Genomic DNA, 18584 nt, shown 5'->3' with positions numbered 1-18584 from the left:
CCTCTTCTATATTTTCCCCTTTTTGTTCCTTTTGGCTTTACCTTTTATTTATCCTTGGGTTTTTTCTTATGCTCCCCCTTTCCTGCCGACATCCTTTTTTTTCACGGTCTGTAACCCCTGCTCAGTGCGTGCTGCATAATGACGTACTGCTTATTATTTTGACATAGGTCTTGGCATAACATAAAGCACTTTCTTTTTTCAACTCCCCTCTTTCCGTCTTGCACGTTTTCGTTCTAATTTCCCAACTCTTTTTGGCTGTTGCTTCTTGGACTGAGCAAGTGACTCGTCTGCGAGTTGCTGAAAAAAGGAACGACTTACGCCTCTTGCCTTTTTTTTTTTTTTTTTTTCTTTACTTCTCTCTCATCTGCGTTTTTCCTTGTTCTTTCCCGCTAGCTGAAAAGAGTAAGGCAAGTTAAGATGGGCCAGAAGGACAGGCTGGGATGGGCTAGAAGGGCAGGCTAAGATGGAGCTAGAATGGGGCTAGACATGAAAGAAGCCCTTGAGGGATGCATCAAATCTGGTGGGAGAGAGAGGGAAGGTGCGGCAACTAAAGTAAGAAAAAAGAGCAAAAAAGGGCAGGACATCCTTCTAGGCTTTGTTCATTTTCCCCCCTTCTTTGGGCACTCTGCCTAAATCTCGCTTTTTTGTTGGCATATTGATTGCGTGCTGGCCTTGTTATATTTCCTGTTTTTTCACAGTCCGTTTGTTTGCCGTGGCCCCCACCATGCCCCTTCTGATCATGCCTCGTCTGTTCAGCGCTGGGACAGAATTACCGTGTTTTTCTAGCTACAGTCTTTCCTGTGCTCAAGGGCGAGGATAGAAGCGTTTCACTTGACTTACTCTTTTTCCACTCCATCGCTTTCCTCTTGGGCCTGAAGAATGCTAGCTGCCTCAAAAAAAGTTTCGGCTGGTTACGCTTGGCCAGAAATGACCACCCAGATGGCATGCATGGGCTGTTGCATGGGCTGCACTTGAGCAGGATGGGAAAGTGAGAGAACAGGGAGACAAGGAGACAAGAAGACAGAGGGGAAGAGCGAGGCAAATGGCAGTTTCCAGGTCATCCATGCTGTTAGTGAGGAAGGTGCGCTATGGTTTTTTTCTTTTTTTTGCACCTTGTAGTTAGTTGCTGTGCTAGTAGACGTGCCACTGTCTTGGGTGCAATGCACATGGGCATATGTTCGCGTTGATATACCAAGAAAATAGCATCTTCCTTGCCTTGTCTTGCAGGCTGGCTTGACCATGGCTTGTGCCCTAGTTAGACCTATGCTGGCTGGCCTGGCCCAGTAGCCTCTTGCTAGTTTGGGGAGAAAAGGAATAAAGTTCTGTTTGCTCTTTCTGTTTGAATGACCAACCACATAGGCTCATTCTCTTGTGATGGAAACTACTTTTTTCTCTCAATTTTTCAAGAAACGATCTGGCTAGGCCTTTGCCCTTTGCTCGCTACGTTAGAGGCACCAAAAAAACTTCAACCTCTTCGGAAATTTCCCCATTCTCTTTCTCCTCTTCTTCTTTGTCTTTGTCTTTGTGTACTTTTTGTGTGACGTTTTTATCATCGTGAACTCCTCATTAAAGCTTCAGGCTTTAGGTTTTGCAGCCAGAAAAAAAAATCACAATCTGAATTTTCTCCCTTTTATTTTTTCTATTTTTTCTATTTTTTCTTATTTTTTTTATTTTCACTTATTTCCACTTCTTCACTAAGCCGCAGCCCATCTTCTCGCGCCTTCTCCTCCTCCTTCTCTCAAGGTCTCCCTTATTGTTATTACCCTTCATATTTACATCAAGTCTATGCTTATGCTGTCTTTTCTCTTCACCGCTGCTGCCACCGCTTTCTACTCGTTCTCATCTTCTACCTCGCTTTGATTCAAGCATCACATGTGTTATTTGCTTAGTTGGAGATCCTTTCTGCCGAAATCTACGCCTGATTTCTGCTGTTCCATTCCTGCTGCTAGTGCCTGCTGGCTTTGACAGAGGAGGAAATAAAAAAACATTGGCTCGTCTTGAAGTCTGAGCTTTCTTTTGCTTGCTTTCTCTTCTGCCTGCTGTCTTTCGCCTGTGCCTGCGCTCGTGTCTGGCTGTAGCTTGAGAGCTTGACCCCAGAACTAAACCTCAACTGCATTCCGTCTGCAACGCTGCCAAACCTGGATTCTGTGACAATCCTTTCTTCTTCTTTTTCCCCCCCTTATCTATTCTTCCTCTTCTTCCCTCTCCATAGTGTTCATGATAATGAGTCTTCCCGCTACGGGACCCGAGGAACCTACCGTCACCCACTTCGACCCTGACACTGGCCTTCCGCATTGCTCATCCTTGCCGTCCCCGTCGCCGCCAACTTTAACATCGACATCTCCTACGACGACTGCTCCCTCAACTACTCCTGATACTACTGGTGCCGCCTCTTTGTCCGCCTCTCCTCCCCCGTCCCCAGTCCGACTTCCTTCTCTCATAGCTACCCTCATCTCCCGCTGCCGACGCTCTCCCACCCAAACGCCCGCATCACCACCACTGCCGCCACCTTCACATTCCAAGACCCAGCGCCAGCCACAGCCTGGATCTTTCTCATCAGCTCGCTCTTCGCATTGACAACGAGCCCGCGCCTTTGGCATTTTTCAAAAGTTTCCTCTGCGATCTCGCTCCCAGCCCCATTTGCGTCGTCCTGTCTCGGCTGCAGCTTCTACGTCTGGTTCCGACTCCGCTGCTGTGCCTGCTTCATCTCTGCACATGGATCGCTCGCCTTCTATGGCTGCTGCGTCAAACCCTAAGTCGTCTTTGTCTTCGACTCAACCCCAGCCAAGAGCTTCCCCGGGTGTCATTACTCTCGCCACCCACGCAGACTCAGATACAGACACCGACGCCAGCTCTCAGGGAGGGAAGCTTCTTTCCCATGATCGCATTTCACCTTTCCAAACAATAGACCCTCTCCCATTACAAGAAGAAACTTTGCCAAACGCGCCGCCATTCCTGCTTCCGCCAAAGGAAGAAGAGGAGGACTACCAGGGACAACTAGCAAAGGAAATGGCACCTATTACCTCCACCTTTGACATCCCAGCCACTAGTATTGAGTCTGAGATCGAGTTTTATTCTCACTCCTTGCAACTTCCTGATGTTGACACCCAGAAATCTCGGGCTACTTCTACTTCGCCTGTAGATCATCAACCCCAGCCTCAGACTCAAACCGAGCCTGACCCACAGCCCGCTGTCCAGTCCCCATCTCATCTCTCACATTTGCATGCATCTATACCTGTAACCTCGCCCCCATTCCCGTCCCTAACCATACCTCTACTACCCTCGTCTCCACCGGGACCAACGCCAGCGCCAGCACCAGCACCAACACCAGCACCAGCATCAACACTAAAGCAACACCAGCTTGAATCACACCCACACCCACACCCACACCCACACTCAGACTCACACTTATATCCTGAACCACGCCCCCAGCCCAAATACGAGCTCTCTCCCTCCCAAGAAGCCCAATCATACCAACCCATCCCCACACCCTCTACCCATCCCCACCACAATGATAAATTCGACGACTTGGTGGTCGACTTCCTCGAGCCTGATCCAAGACCTACGTTTGTCGTCAAGCTTCACAATATTTCCGCCACAACCCATGAAGCTAGCCCTGTGCAAATATTACCAGAGCCTCCTTTGACAGTTCTGCCCCTATCTCTGTTTGACCATGGTCATGTCGATATACACGCTGCTAGTAGTAGCATTTCTACGATTTCAACATCATCTGCGTTGGATGATTTAAACTCTGGTCTTTCTGCTTCCTCTACACAACCCTCGTCGGCTCCGTCTGACCAGACCTTGGCCCTGGAGTCTGCTGCTTCCACCCCGCATGCTTCATCTATTACTGTGCCTGCGTCAGTCTTTGCATCGACATCTGCATCTGCATCCGCGTCTGCGCCTGTGCTTGAATCTGCAACTTTACCCATGCCTGTTCTTACCTATTGTAACCCTGCATTTGAGTATTCGCCAGCGTTTGCTGCTGTTCTCGATGCACTGAAATCAACTCGCAGCAGGGAAAAGTCCGCCCTTGATGTCCGCCAGAACAATCTGTGGAAGTGGATCTTATCCGTGTACACGGACCAACCCCCTGCTTATGCTATATCCGAAACTCAAACGCCAAAGTATTCGACAGCAGACCGTTCTTCTAGCCCTTCTCAGCATAAAGTTGCTGTTCATTTTGGCACCCCCTGGACTGCGTATGTTGTCAGACGCCAGTGGGTTGTAGTCAGTGCCAAGAACGCGCCCCAGCTTCCTATGCCTACTGTTGAAATACCTATGTCCATGGGTATGACTATCTCCATGTCACAGGATCAGCCTTTCGACATACCACTGCCGCTTTCACCTCCTATCCACGAGGTCATGTTTGACTTTTCTACTGCTACAGCACCCTCTACTTCTACTTCTACCACTAGCATTGAGGAGACGGGTGACTCTACTATTTTGCCGCAAAACGACACCAATACGGAGAACCAGCTGAAAAAGATTGAGTCAGAGCCAAAAGCCGGACAGATTTCGCCACCCTCACCTTCGTTGCCTTTGATTCCCTTGGCTGTCGCTGTTGATGATGATGCCCGTTCTAAAGTAGATGCTAGTGACGAGATTGAAGCTGGCATTGATGTCAGCATTGATATTGATACCGAGTTAACGATAGGTTCTAACGGCTCTGACGTGTCTGAGCCCGAAATTGCCACTGAACGGCTGTTGGAGTCTAGCAAGAGTAACACCCGACCATATTCTGGCCCCAAGCCTAAGGAGATCATCACACGAGATTTACCCTTAATCAAGCCTAATGATTTGCAAACGCAACTTCGTCTCGTTGCCGATATTCTCCCAATTGGGATGTGCTTGTCAAGTCCCCATGGCACTATCCAATTTGCCAATAAGGAGTGGTACCGGATTTTAGGCATAAGTGAGAGCTCTAACAACATACTGTCCTGCGTTGCTGATGAGCACCATGGCAACATTGAGAGGGCTTTTGACCAGCTGGATAGCGAAGACTCGGTCACCTTCGAGTTTCGTACTAGACCCCAGGAAATCCACCAGACTGGCGGTTTATATGAATCAGACAACGACGACGATATTTCGGAGCACATTGCACATGGCGAGCGTTACATGATGGCTACTGCCAAGGCTGAACGCCGCCCTAACGGTCGTGTTATCCGCGTTCTAACGTGTCTAACGGATATCACTGCGCAAAAGCGATCTTCCGCTGCAGCCTGGAGACGTGCCCAAGATGCTGAGAATTTGAAGCGCATGGCTGAACATGCCACCGTGGGCATGTACCATACGGACAGAAGAGGCCGGATCTTTAGTGCTAACGACGTGTTCTTCCAGATGATTGGTCAGGAGCGCGTTGACTTGCACGAGACTGAAATCATGCTGTGGGACTTGGCCTATCGGGACGAGGAGAACGGCATTTTCGAAGATAGCCTCAAGTATGTTGCAGCTACCGGGCGCTCTTGGACCCATGAGATGCGCCTGAAGACGACGTGGATGGCTGATGACGGCTATGGAGGCCAGCGGCCAGCGCCGCGCTGGGTAGTCGCTACTGTGCTGCCGATCCATGATGTGGACGGACTAGTGACGTCATTCACTGGCTGCATTAGCGATATTTCCGACCAGAAATGGCAGACAGAGCGTGAGCGCCAGCATAAAGAGGAGGCTATTGAATCCAAACGGCAGCAAGAGAACTTGATTGACATGACGTCGCATGAGATGCGAAATCCGCTGGGCTCTATTATTCAGTGTGCTGATGACATTGTCAATACCTTGAATGAGATCCTTGAGGAATTTGACATTAGTGCTGCATCCAACGTAACCTCTGCTGGCGATGGCCCCGACTCGCCCTCGGAAACATGCCCTATTTCTACACCCTATCTGGCCAGTCATTTTGGAGGGGCCACGTCACCGCGCCAAATCCCTTCGTCGGCACAAGCGCGTAGGCTGCAGATGATCGAGGACTGTATGGAGGATGCCGAGACCATTGTGGAATGCGCCCAACACCAAAAGAGGATCGTGGATGATATCTTGACGTTGTCAAAGTTGGATGCTAAGCTGCTTATGGTTACCCCGGTGACTGCTGATCCCGTTGACATGGTAAACAAGGCAGTCAAGATGTTTGAGGCTGAGGCTCGCCGCCTCGATATCAACTTGAACTTCACGGTCGACAAGTCGTTTTCATCTCGAGGCCTGAGCTTCTTGGACTTTGATCCGTCTCGAGTTACGCAAGTGCTCATTAATCTTCTTTCCAATGCCCTCAAGTTCACGCAGGGCCGTTCAAAGCGCAATATTAGTGTTTGTTTAAAAGCCTCGGACCAGCGCCCTGAGCCGCCGTTTTCGACTGTCAACTTCAACAACCGCTTGTTGCCCCGCAATCCCTCAGCCAAGATAAACGTTGCGTTGGCCCATAACCAGGAAAAGGCCGTAGAGGAAGATCCTGCCCACGACGCCAAGACAACAGATAACAGCAATAGGCTGTATCTGCTGTTTGAGGTTGAGGACACAGGAAAAGGCTTGACAGAGGAGGAGGCTCGTAGTCTGTTTAGCCGCTTTTACCAGGGAAACTCGCACACTCACGTCAAGTATGGAGGCTCTGGACTCGGTCTTTTCATCTCGCGTCGTCTCACTAAGCTACAGCACGGTGACATAGGCGTCAAAAGTAAGGCTGGCGAAGGTTCCACCTTTGCATTTTTTATCGAGGCGACGCTTCCGCCGGCACCTGTGGTTGACGAGGCCAAGTCTGCGGCTGCCAAGTCGTCGAAGCCGTTCTCAGCGCAGAGGCGGGAGCGTAAGCTGCGCAAGGCAAATAACACCCCTGCAGCTGAGGTGATCAAGGAAATGAGCAGGCGCAAGACGTCGCTGATTTCGAAGCTGTGCGCGCGTACATTCCCGGCCAAGCCAAGCCCCGCCGCAGCCTCTGCTGTCGAGACTCTGATCAAAAGCAACAGTAACGTGTTGGTGGTCGAAGACAACTCTATTAATGCGCGCGTGACGAAGAAGGCACTCAACGAGAACGGCTTTAACGTCCAGGTTGTTACAAACGGGCTCGAGGCTATTGACAAGCTCAAGTCGCAGTCTCTTGTGGTTAAGGCTGTGTCAAGCCAAATTGATGCCGCTTGCGCAAACGAACTGGAGGCGTCCCCATCTCTACCCTCACCGTCGCGTGCTCCTGTGCCTACAGCCTTCCGCTCTCGCCGCTCATCCTCTTCTATCGCTGGTGCCACTACTTCAACTAGCGGTCTTGGGTCACGCCGCACTGCTTCGTCTATGTCTCTGAACGGGCTCTCCTCGCTGAACAACACCAACGTTCATGCGCCTGCGCCTGCGCCTGCATTGCCCACTACGTCACCGATAACGGTTCCACTCCCTGACCCCTCAACGGTAGTTGGAATGGTGCTCATGGATATGGAGATGCCGATTCAGAACGGCATTGAGTGCACGCGGCAGATTCGGCAGATGGAGCGTGACGGCCGCATTGTATGCGCATCGGGTGGACGCCTACCAATTATTGCAATTAGTGGCCATGCGCGTGCCGAGCAGTTACAACGCGCCCGTGAAGCTGGGTGCGACGATGTTATGGTCAAGCCGTTCCGTATTCCGGACCTACTGCAGACTATGAAAACGGTGTATACATCGGTGGTCGAGGACACAGTAGTGGAGGGGTCGACTGGGTCTCAGGCTGAAACCAAGGCTGAGGTAGAGTCTGAGCCTAAACCCCAGTCTGAGGCGAAGTGAGGCGTGGGTTCGTCCTGTCTACTGGCTTGGTCTCCCTTTTCTTTCTTGCTCTACGCTCTTGTGTCTTGTTGATTTGATTCCTGCATTTCTTTTTGTATTGACCCGGTTTGTGATGGTCTTTACATGCCCCTATGCTTATCCTGTATCGATTCTCTTTTTCTCCGCCTCTTTTTTTCGTTTTTTCTTTTCCTTTTACTTTGATACCACTGTCTTCTTTTTTCTCTTCCAGGCGTTGTTTTTTCTTTTTCCATTTTCATATCCATTTTCCCTCTTACACTTGAGATTCCTCATTTCTTTTTTGTTTAGGCATAGCAAGTAAAGCTTACGCTTCTTTTTCTCTCTTTTCTTTCTTTCCTTTTTCTTTTTTCCGTCTTTCCCTCCTTATTTTGATATATTTTCCTTTTTTTTGCTTTTGTTCTCGCCCTGTCCCATTTGCTGGTCCTCCTGCTCACTTGCTGCTGCGTTGTTACACGAAGCCCTGCTTTCATTCTATAAACCTTGCCTATTTTTGCTATATCCTGCCATCTTTTTGTCGTCTCTTGTTTTTGTTATTGCCGTCTTGCCCTGTTACTCTTCTTGCTTATCATCAAGTCATCATCCACCCATATACGTTCATATAGAATTTTTGACTTAATCTCCTTTTCGTTCTTTGCCATCTTGCTCTGCCTCCAGTTCTGCTTGTTCTCTTGATCTTACCATCTACTTTGCGATTTATTGTTTCCGGCATTTTCTTGTCTCCATCTGCATCTTTCGTTGCTCCTTTCTATAGTTACTGCATGTGTGTTTATTTACTTATTATCAGTTTCGTTTAGCCCTTCACTTTTTCATCCGTCACCTATCACGAAGATTCACCCCACCGCAGTTTGGCCGGTTTCCATTACGTAAACCCGACGCATTCAAAGTAATATAAATACCTTCTTTTTTCTTTTCTTATTCCTCTCCATCTCCACGGCCGTTTGCACAAGCAATTTAGGTTAAGCGGTTAGACATCAATCCAGAAAGAACAAGACCGCGAAATAGAATAAAACAAAAAAGCAAAAATAAACACCAAACACCAACCCAAGCAAGTGGCCTTGAAGCCTTTCCCCGCTCCTCCCTTGCCAGGTTCCCAAGTCTCCAGCCCTGAAAACCGTAATTTCTAAACCACAGGCCAACTACACAGCTCCATTCTGCCCACTTTCTCACCACCCATCCGGGTTCTGTCATTTACAACCGAAACCGTCGCGCTCTGTAGGACCGGATACTGCCCATGTCGCTCATTTCTGTAGCCGTCTCGGTGCTATTGCGAATATCCTTATGCTGATGTGCTGCTAGCACCGACATGGCTACAGGGTTGCGTTCCCACGCAAATAACGAGAGCAGAACCATGGCCACAGCAACGTACACCATGATGTGCGTTTCTCGCGCAAAGGCAGCTGCATATGCGTCTTTGGAGACCTGCGGGATCTCGGTTGACGGCTCGAGCTCGAGGTCCAATAGCGCATTGTCAGTGCTGGCCTTGTGTGAGACTATGGTCAGCATGACAAGCCCGAAGCACCCACCTAGCACGCGTGCTTGGGCTACGGCGCCCTGGGCAGACGCAAGGTCTTCGTTGCGGATTTGTAGCGCCGCGATGATGGTGGATGACCCAAAGCACATGCCCACACCGAGCCCAATGATGGCCTGGAAGGCGTACTGTGGCTTGACATCAGCATTGGCTGTGGAAAATGTGGTCATAAGACCGAGACCAAGTAACTGTAAACATGAAGATGCAATAAGAGTCACTGAGGTGTTGTTGCGCTTGCTTGACAGTGCACCGGCTAGAAACGAGCCGATTGCACAAGACCCTAACAAGGGAATCAAGTGCAGGCCAGCGAGAAGCGGATTATCGCCATTGATGACTTGGAACCGTTCTGGGATGGCAACGGTAAGGGCAAAGTACGGAAAGCCAGATAGAAGAGTGACCCTAGAGAGTAGAGTAGTGTGTTAGTTGCAAAAGCTACAAGGGAATAAGAGACGGATTAATGGGGCGGCACTCACGTGACACATGATATAAACACTCTGTGATAAAATAGGCGCAGAGGGAAGACGGGTGCAATATGAGCGAAGTACCGCCGGCCTAGCACAGCTTGCCACACAACAAATATCACTGCACACATAAAGGAGAAAGTGAAGGCGGTGACTATGCCAGGCGAGTCCCACATCGATACTCCCGACCCGGCTTGCTGTAACGCAAAAATCATGAGGCAGGAAGAGCATAAGAGCGTTCCGCTGCCGACAAAGTCAATGCTGGTGAACGAGGTCCAGGTGTAGCGGCTTAGCGGAGAGTCTATCTCACGTAGCGACACAGGCCAGGAGAGTGTGAGCAGGAGGGAGACAGCCATGCCCGCAGGAATGCTATTTTAGAGCGAAGGGTCAGCCACAGCACCTAAATCATGTTAAAAAAAAAAGGGTGTGCGGCATGTCAGGCGTAAGGAAACTCACTTCATATTAAAGATCCAGCGCCACCCAGCATAGTATGAGATCAGCCCGCCTAAAATCGGCCCGAGAACAAGAGCTATAGCAAGTGTGATGCCAATCATGGCTCCAACAAGACTTGGCGTGCGGATGGGACCCATTTCGACCACAGCGATCTGGGCTAAGCTGTAGAGCCCGGAGCCACCAATACCTTGAAAAGCACGGCAGATAATACTAAAAGCGGGAGTGTTAGCAAAGCCGGGCTTTTAGTCGATCTTGATGGAGGGGGGGGGGGTACAGGCTTGACCTACAGTTGCTTCATGCTGGAGCTGGCACCGCAGCCCATTGAGAAGCAGTTGAAGATGATCCATGAAATAAGCAGAACATCGCGGCGGCCGTAGATGTCGCTTAATCTGGAAACACACACGGCGAAGCCTGGGGGTAAGAAATAGACTGGTGTTAGCATGGGAACATGCCGCCAGAAAAAAGACAAGTGGGAAAAAAGACCGCAACTCACCCATGTACGTAAGAAGATACGCCAGGATGACCCATGGCGCATTGATAGAATCATCGAACTCTCGTGATATCGTGACTAGAGATGTCGAGACAATACCAGCATCGAGACTAGAAAAAAAGAGGCCTAAAAGACATCTATGACACAGACCTGTTAGCGTTGGTAGAGGCTATCAAGCCTGCTTGTATTTATAACCTACCCAATCATGATGACTGTCTGCCTTGCACGGGTCAGTTGTGGCCCCTGGATTGGCACCACGTCCACTGTAGTAGCCCTACTTCTACGGTCTCTGGGCGATGGCCCAGGGCTAGTGCCCGGGCCTGCTGCCACATTTAGGCCATTAAGCGGCGATGATGTGGCGGATGGTGGAGTTGATAGAACTGGCAGGGGTGGTGGGGGCTCAGTAAGTACGGCAAAATCGCTAAACGACAGATTCGGATACGGCAGCGAGAATCTAGCCGATGAGACGGGCATAGTATCGAATCGGCGACGGCCGGGCTTATTGTTCGAAGGCTGAAACTGAAAAAGAGTAAAAGGAAGCGGGAGATACAGTGAGAGGGCTGCCGATAGATGATTAGGAAAATTGGATTTTCAAAATGAGGGGAAGGTGAGCCTTGCGTGTTGGATCTTCAAAATCGGCAGGAGGAATTGATAAGATCAGTGATGAGGCAACAGCTATTTTTGGGAGGGGCTAGGTTCGATGGCAGATGAGACCCGGGTAAAGAGGGAAGCTGAATTGCGATGATGGTTTCCAAAATAAGAAGGAGCTTTTCTTTTTCTATAGTGGTTGCTCGAATCAGACGATCTTTCTCAATCAAGTAGTGTGATGATGTAATCCGAGCCTGTTACTGTCATATAGGAAAATGAAACAAAAGGGAGGAGGTATCGCGATTTCAAGAACAGCTCTTGTCACTGCACAGTTATTATGGTTTTCGAGGCAAAGACAAAATGACTAAATTGTCTGCTGGGTCAGACTGCTTAGTACTTGTAGTAAGTTCGACGAGACCGGAGAGATTGCAATGACGATGGCGTGTAGCTCTAATATGTAACTGCGCGAGGAGCTTCTGAGAGAGGGGGGGGTTTCCTTTCTTCTTTTCTAGCTCAACGTTGGTCAAGAAGAGTCTGTGGAAGGCAGGCGGGTGGGGAGGGGGGTTGGCAGCAGGAGCACACACACAAAGAGCGAAGCGATGAAAAGAGGAAAAAAAAAGAAAGAAAAAAGAAAAGTCAGAGAGGACGAGAAAAAGACAACAGAGGGAAGAAGGACGGCGACACAAACAACACTCATATACTTGCGGAGCAACGACAGAATGCGGAAGGACGAACTGCCATCTGAAGGAGCCCGCAGTTGCCGAGAAAGATGGGAGGGTAAGAGTGAAGGTGGCAGAGAAAGGGGAGAAAGAGAGAAAAGAAAACAGAGGTTAACAAAAAAAGCAAAACGCGGCGTGTCTGATTCTGCTTCTACTCCCCTCTCTAAAACGGAGACTTGCCTGAATCTGACTCTAGAGATCGAGACAGGCGACAAGAATAGGGAAAATAGGAAAAGCACAGATTTCAAACTGTATATGCAAGACGAATAAGAAACAAAGACTCACTTTCTCGCCCATGCACGCACGGTACAGCACACTCCTGTCCTCGCTGGTCGCTTGAAGTCCTCGGGTACGCCTCCCCTAGCAAATGTTCCCCGCTCCCTTTATTTTTGGTGATACTCCAGTCGCCTTGATGGGTGGGAGAAGAAAATAAGATATGTTCTGCCGCGTCCTGGACTGTGTTGGTGCTGGTGTGTTGGACCCTTCAGGGTGGCACACTGATAATGCTGTATGTTGTGTGTGTGTGGTATTGTGTTGCCACTTGCCTGCTGCTGTGTGCCTAATTCTCTTTTTCTTCTAAATAGAAGATCTGGAGAGAGAAAAAGAGGAAGAAACTGATCAATTGAATCTATTGGGGGAGGGGAGAGGCTGTATGCCATAAAGGACAGGAAGAGTACAAGACAACTGTTGGGGAACCCTCGTATTCTCAGGCTTGTTTTGTTCTTTTTGATCTGTGTGCGGCACAAGTGAGTAGAGTAATTAAGAAACTCAGAAGACTAATCAGCAAAGCCGTTCAATACTGTTACAGAATTGCGCTTGCGCTTTAATAGCAAGATTATCTCAAGCCGGTGCTCAATAACCAAAGTGGGAATTACCTCAAAGAAACTGAAGCTGCCCAGCAAAAAGAGAAACTGCCATTCTTTCTTCACTTAGCGGAAGTGGCTTTTTGTGCGAGGCTAATTTCTCCATGCTAGCTAGAGTAACTGCCCATTTGCCTCCCTCGCCCTCTAAAAAGAGGGCAATTGTGCGATACAAAACGCGCAATGTCTTGTTTGGTCTTGAACCCTGGCACAACGACTCCAAGACAAAAAGCTGGCTAACATTTATGGGCTAACTATTTTGCCTGGAAGTCTTGGATTTGGCCTCGCATGGCCTGGTCTGGTCTGACCCGTTGTCTTGTCAAAGCGGCTGCCTTCTTTGATCTTGGGATGAAAGAAAACTACAGACAAAACAAGCCGCCATGGTCTTTGCTGGCAGGAAGATTTAGGCTGATTGAGCTAATGGCCTGATGCAGAGAGAATATGGCTCTGTTAGCGGTTCGTGGCTTGGGAGACAAACAAGGCAAACAAACGCCTAGAAACAAGCGGGAGACTGAACCAAGCGACTTATTGTCAGAGTTGCCGAGCCAATCGCTATGAAGTCCTCTCAGAAGCTACTGCTCTCTGGTTTGTTAGGCTCTTTCTATGCCCATTCTCAAAAGTAAGATATCTGGCCGGTGGTGGGGGGTGCATATCCTGAATCATGCAGCTTGACATCTGCTTTCGTCCCTGTTCGACCCCCGTTGAAGATCTTGCGCCCACCACATCTAGTGGTTAGTCTGAGCAATGGACCAAACACCACCAATTCACAATTATCGCCTCGCTGGCGTTTCTGACAGATCATCTGACAGGTCAGCCTAGGGGCGGCCTGGATACAAAAGAAGACAAATAACAATAGTGCCGGAAAAATGGGCGTTGGCTTAGCACCTGCATTAAATTTTTGCTTGGCGTAGTTTGGGGCACTGCATAGAGTCAATAGCAATGGCAATGTCAATGACAGCAAAAGGCTTGTTTCTAATCTTTTGCTACGTTGGCTGGCTGGCTGGCTGGCTTTTAGACATTTTGCGTGGGCTAGCTCGCTTCATTCAGCCCTGTCTCGCTGTTATTATTTTCAAATAGCGAGAGCGCAAAAGGGCGGAAAGAGCTGGAAGAGGCACGCCTGTTTTTCTGCTAATCTGCCATTTTCTTTGCTTTTACTATTTTACCCGCTTGCGCTTTTCTCTCTTCCCTGAACAACTGCGCATCCACTCTAATGCTCGCTGTGTGATGCGTCTCTTGATTGATTTGGCATTCCTGCTCTTCCCGCTATCTAAGTCATTTTCTGCAATTGCGCGAACTAGATTTGCCGCTTTATACATTCATTTACATTGGCTCTTCATGCTCTTTTGTGCCTCGTATCTCTTTGTCTTGACACTATATATTTTTCCATTTATTCTTCCACAATACAACCATGAACAAAGCAATGCCACTAAAAGAAACTAGCAATTTCCTGTTTTGCTTATTTGTTTCACATCATCCTTCATTCCAATTGTTTGCTCCCCATTCAATACTTTTGCTTTTGCCTGTGGCTTATGTTTGCCGTTCGTCTTTTTGACGTTACACACGGAAAAGCAGATTTACCAACTTCAACACAAGCCCCACTTTAATTATAGATCTTTCGCCTCTCTCTTCTATTTCTCTCCTTTTTGCTTTTCTTTTGCCTCTTGATGATCAAGCACCGGGCAAGCAGAGCTGCTGCTTCCTTAAGATCTGCCGCTTATTCCTATTTTATTACTCAATAGTTGTCACTTTTTTCTTTGGCTCTGTGCAGTGGTTGACGAAATTCCTTGGCTCTTTCCTATTTAGGTCAATGACATGACATTGTGTAACATGGGATCACGTCAACCAAGTTTCTACCATGTTTATTGTTGTCGCTTAATTGTGCTATTTTACCAGCCCCTGGTGGACGCGTGCAGCAGCCAGCACAGAGCCCGCTCGCTACGGTTGTATCCGTAAGGGATCTTTTTTTCTTTTCTTCACCCTCTTGTCTTTTCTCTAAGGTTGAGGGGAAAAAGCGCTCAGTTCCGCTTGTTAGAAAGAAAAAAAGTACCTTGGGGTTCAGTAGAGAGGTCGGCACTCGGTTATGTACGGTGGTCTGGGCCTACTTCCTTTTGGATTATGCACGGAAAATCGCATTTGAGGCGAAAGGGTTTTGCATTTACTGAGAGCGAGAAAGGGGGCGTAAAGATGAGACCAAAAAAAAAAGAGATGATGGGTGGCTGCCAGCTTGCGGGTGCCTAGTGTTGAAGAAAGCTATCATTGACCTGTAAATTAAAGTAGGGTTAATAGTGACTTGGGGTTCATGATACCTAAGGTAACATAGATCACGATCATTATGTTACACAATTTTAGACTAGGGCAGCAAAACATCGCCTAGGCAAAGCAAAGCTGGAGAGTGCCAGAATCGAAAGGAGAATACCTTCTATAACTATGTTAATGATTACCCACGCGGCTCTATGGATATTGATCGGACTGCGTTTTTTCGCCTCAAATAAAAGCTGCCTTGTTTACATCATTGAGCTGAATGTGTAGGTAGACAGACACCTGGCCACATTGATAGTGGGCAGAGTATACATCGGGCACACAGTCATAGTGCAACATATGTAATGTACATACAGACCGTTAATTCATGCTGGTGACCTTCTAGATGCACTTTTGTGTACCTCGCCCTAGCAAGTGAGTGCATGACACATGGTAAGAAAGCCATTGCCTGTTCTCTTTGTTTGCCTCCCTGGACAAACCGTTCTAGTTGTCTAAGGAGCCACAGGCCTGTAGATTGTGAGTAAGTTGCAAGGAAAAGCTATGCATATATCATGATAAGTCATAGCAACCAGGAGAAAAAGTCAAACTACTGATGGTACAAATGCATGTACAGATGTGAAATTTGATTAGTGCATGCTGAGTGTACAGGCAAGCAGAGGAACACGGGGTCACCATAACTAGACGGTGATTTGGCATACCTTCATTTAACTCAATTTATTGTGCGGGCTCTGTATTGGTTCTGCAACCTAGAGAAAACAGCATCTATATGGATGCACATTTCCCACATCCATGTGACGGTGTGCCACTCACCCTGCTATTTTTTCTTGGCCTGGTTTTATTGAAGATGCAGGCGTGGCTGTCCTGGGCACTCATCCGAGCACTGCACATGCAAAGAAGCAGGGGGCAGAATATGCAGAAGACGTGGAAGAAAAACCCAAGCCTTACGTGGGTGGCTGTTTATGCCAAACGTATTAAAAGTGCAATATTAAGACGGCATGGTGACATGGAGCCCTACCAAAACGCGGCCGGGCCGCCATCTACGCGCCTCACGTTTGCTGACCTTATGCTTCTCTCCGCATCATGTCAAAGTAAGCCAGGAAATTAATTTGGAGTTAATTGCTGCGGGCAAGCAAGTAGCCCCGTCACATGTTCTTTTGCCCTTCCTCCCTTCACACTTCACATGCTATTTATTTGATTTTTTGCCGCTATCACCGGATCGGTCTGCAGAGTTCCTTCTCATATGTTTGTCGTTATGATATGGCAAAGCTTTGGGGACTGTAGATACAACCCAGTTGGATTTAGATTTTGCCCCCCCCCCCCGGTCATCTAGCGACGCAGTGCGAAGGCAGGGAGTCAGGTGGTGTGATTAAGGGTTATCTATGATTTATTAGACTCGCTTTGTAAGGGACTAACTAGTATTTGTTTCTTTAGCGGTCTAAGGTGTTGACTTGACTGGAGTGTGAGATACTGTGATGTTCGCAATAGAGGTTTGGCCTCTCCCCCTACTTCTTATCTACCGCACGATGTGTATGTCTTGCAACTTCTACTGCATCTTCGTGACAAGCGCCACACAATGAGTCTCACTTTGGCCTCCCTTCTCTTAGTCTTGCTATTTCTAGAGGCCTCTCTCCCGCCTCGTCTTGCCATTTTTCCATCCTCAGCCCTTACTGCCTTTGGCCACACCGGCCGCTTGATTTTCACTCTAACTACCTTTCTAGTCAGTGTTTTGTGTCACGCGGCTGCTAAAATGTTTATTCTACTTTTGTTTGTCTTTTGTGCTGCCGCTGTTCCTTCAAGTAGCGGTGTGTGTCTGTCTGCCGGGGCCCTGTATGGGTGGGTCCATTTCCTTTCCCTCCCCTCTTTCTTCCTGTGCCTTCAAAGCGCTGCTATCTGCCGAGCTCGGCTAGAGACAGTCACGGTATGAGAGAAAGTCCTATTCCAACATGATGAGGGAGCGGAGGCAAAATTCTCCGAACAGCACAGCTTGCAGCTTGTCAAGTGGGCCAGAGTCGAATCGAGATAGACACGGGCCTTTTCTTTTTTTTTTTTCTCGCTGCTTCTACTTTTCTTCTTTTCTAGTACGAGGCAGACTGTTGGACTACACTCTGTGATATGGGTCGAGGCTTGCTCTGGACTCGGTGCACCGTGAGTCAAGGTAGCAAGCGCAAGCAGGAAGATAGAGAGAGGGAAAAGACAGGCAAAACAAAACAGAGACAATGACAGTTTTAGTGGCGGAGCGTGTACATGGCGAATGGCCAGTGGCAATAAGGGTTGGCAGCTACCATGAAGACTGTTTATCAAGCGTTTGTACCATGTACCATATAACATGTTCGTATTGCTGAGCATTATTGCATGGCATCGGATTAGTGCCACTTATACTGTAGCGTACCGTACCGTATGGAGATGTGCATTAATGAGCCTGGCCGGATCAAACTGAGCCAGGGGCAGACACATCACATAAGCACTGGACCCAGGTTTGAGAGTATCTTGGAAAGCATGGGCTGACCCTGAAATAGATCTTGGATACTTAATTGAGTCTACTCTATTGATTTTGTGTTCCATATGGCAGGCAGCCAATCGGCATGGTCTATCAGTCAAACAAAGGCCAAAATTGTCCCAAGCCGTCTTAGTATCAAATATATGGCGTTACATTCAAAAGAGACTTTTGGCCGTCTGGGAGGTCACTAGGTATCTTGACGACAGACTAGTATGAGAGCCTGGAAAGAGATAATTTCGGCAAAGAGAGATAAACCAACAGACAAACGGAAAAACGGGCAAACACCCATGGTGAGAGATTGAAAAAGAGAGAGAGAGAGAGAGAGAGAGCGAGAGAGAGAGCGAGAGAGAGAGCGAGAGAGAGAGCGAGAGAGAGAGCGAGAGAGAGAGCGAGAGAGAGAGCAGTGAAAATGGAAGGAGAGAAAGAGAGAGCACATTGGTGTTCATACCACAACCCCTGCCCATCTGCTTGTGACAGCTGTCTCTATCAAGATGAGACGCCAGCTAGAAATACAGACAGAGACAATGAGTCCATGTCATCGTTTCCTTGTTTACTTGGTCTGCTCACTTCGATTTGTCCCTTCCATTCTCTACATACATTAGATCAGCTCGATGTGTGAGAAGAGTCCCTTTTTAGCTCCTTTATTAAGTCTCCTATTCTCCATATACTTGGCCCTGTTCTGTGAGTCTGAATGAACACAATATACATACTGCGACCCCTGTACTATCAAGAGAGATGGCAAAAAAAGCAAGTTGAGGCTAAGGAAACTCGATGTGAAGCAGCAGCATGGCTCCCCCCTTCCCTCATGTTCCGGGCCTAGAAAAGCCATCTCTAAAAGAGAGACATGAAAAACATAGAAGACAGCAAGAACAGGAGAGATATCAGAGCTTCAGCTCCGAAGAAGAGGGGAGGGAGCTTGTAGTACAGAGGCAAGAGAAGAGGGCAGGGGAGAAGATGATACGAGAGAACGA

At 48.4% G+C, this 18584-nt stretch overlaps 2 protein-coding genes across 2 annotated transcripts; one reads left to right on the top strand and one right to left on the bottom strand.

Annotated features, from left to right (window-relative positions):
* Positions 1 to 2223: 2223 nt before the first annotated feature.
* Positions 2224 to 7740, top strand: HOO65_090253 (putative histidine kinase group protein; the record flags this gene model as incomplete). Its single annotated transcript, XM_071004414.1, has 2 exons — positions 2224 to 2421; positions 2635 to 7740. 2 exons carry the CDS (start codon positions 2224 to 2226, stop codon positions 7738 to 7740), a joined length of 5304 nt encoding a protein of 1767 aa, XP_070856139.1.
* A 1206-nt stretch (positions 7741 to 8946) lies between these two features.
* On the bottom strand, positions 8947 to 11164 carry HOO65_090252 (putative transporter C3H1.06c; the record flags this gene model as incomplete). Its single annotated transcript, XM_071004469.1, has 5 exons — positions 8947 to 9685; positions 10204 to 10410; positions 10488 to 10611; positions 10694 to 10800; positions 10890 to 11164. The coding sequence occupies 5 exons, from the start codon at positions 11162 to 11164 to the stop codon at positions 8947 to 8949; spliced, it is 1452 nt and encodes a 483-aa protein (XP_070856138.1).
* Positions 11165 to 18584: the final 7420 nt, after the last annotated feature.

Source organism: Ceratocystis lukuohia, assembly GCF_044167205.1.
Source record: "Ceratocystis lukuohia strain C4212 chromosome Unknown Supercontig9_pilon, whole genome shotgun sequence".
NCBI lineage: Eukaryota > Fungi > Ascomycota > Sordariomycetes > Microascales > Ceratocystidaceae > Ceratocystis > Ceratocystis lukuohia.
This window is presented reverse-complemented; position numbering and strand designations above follow the sequence as displayed.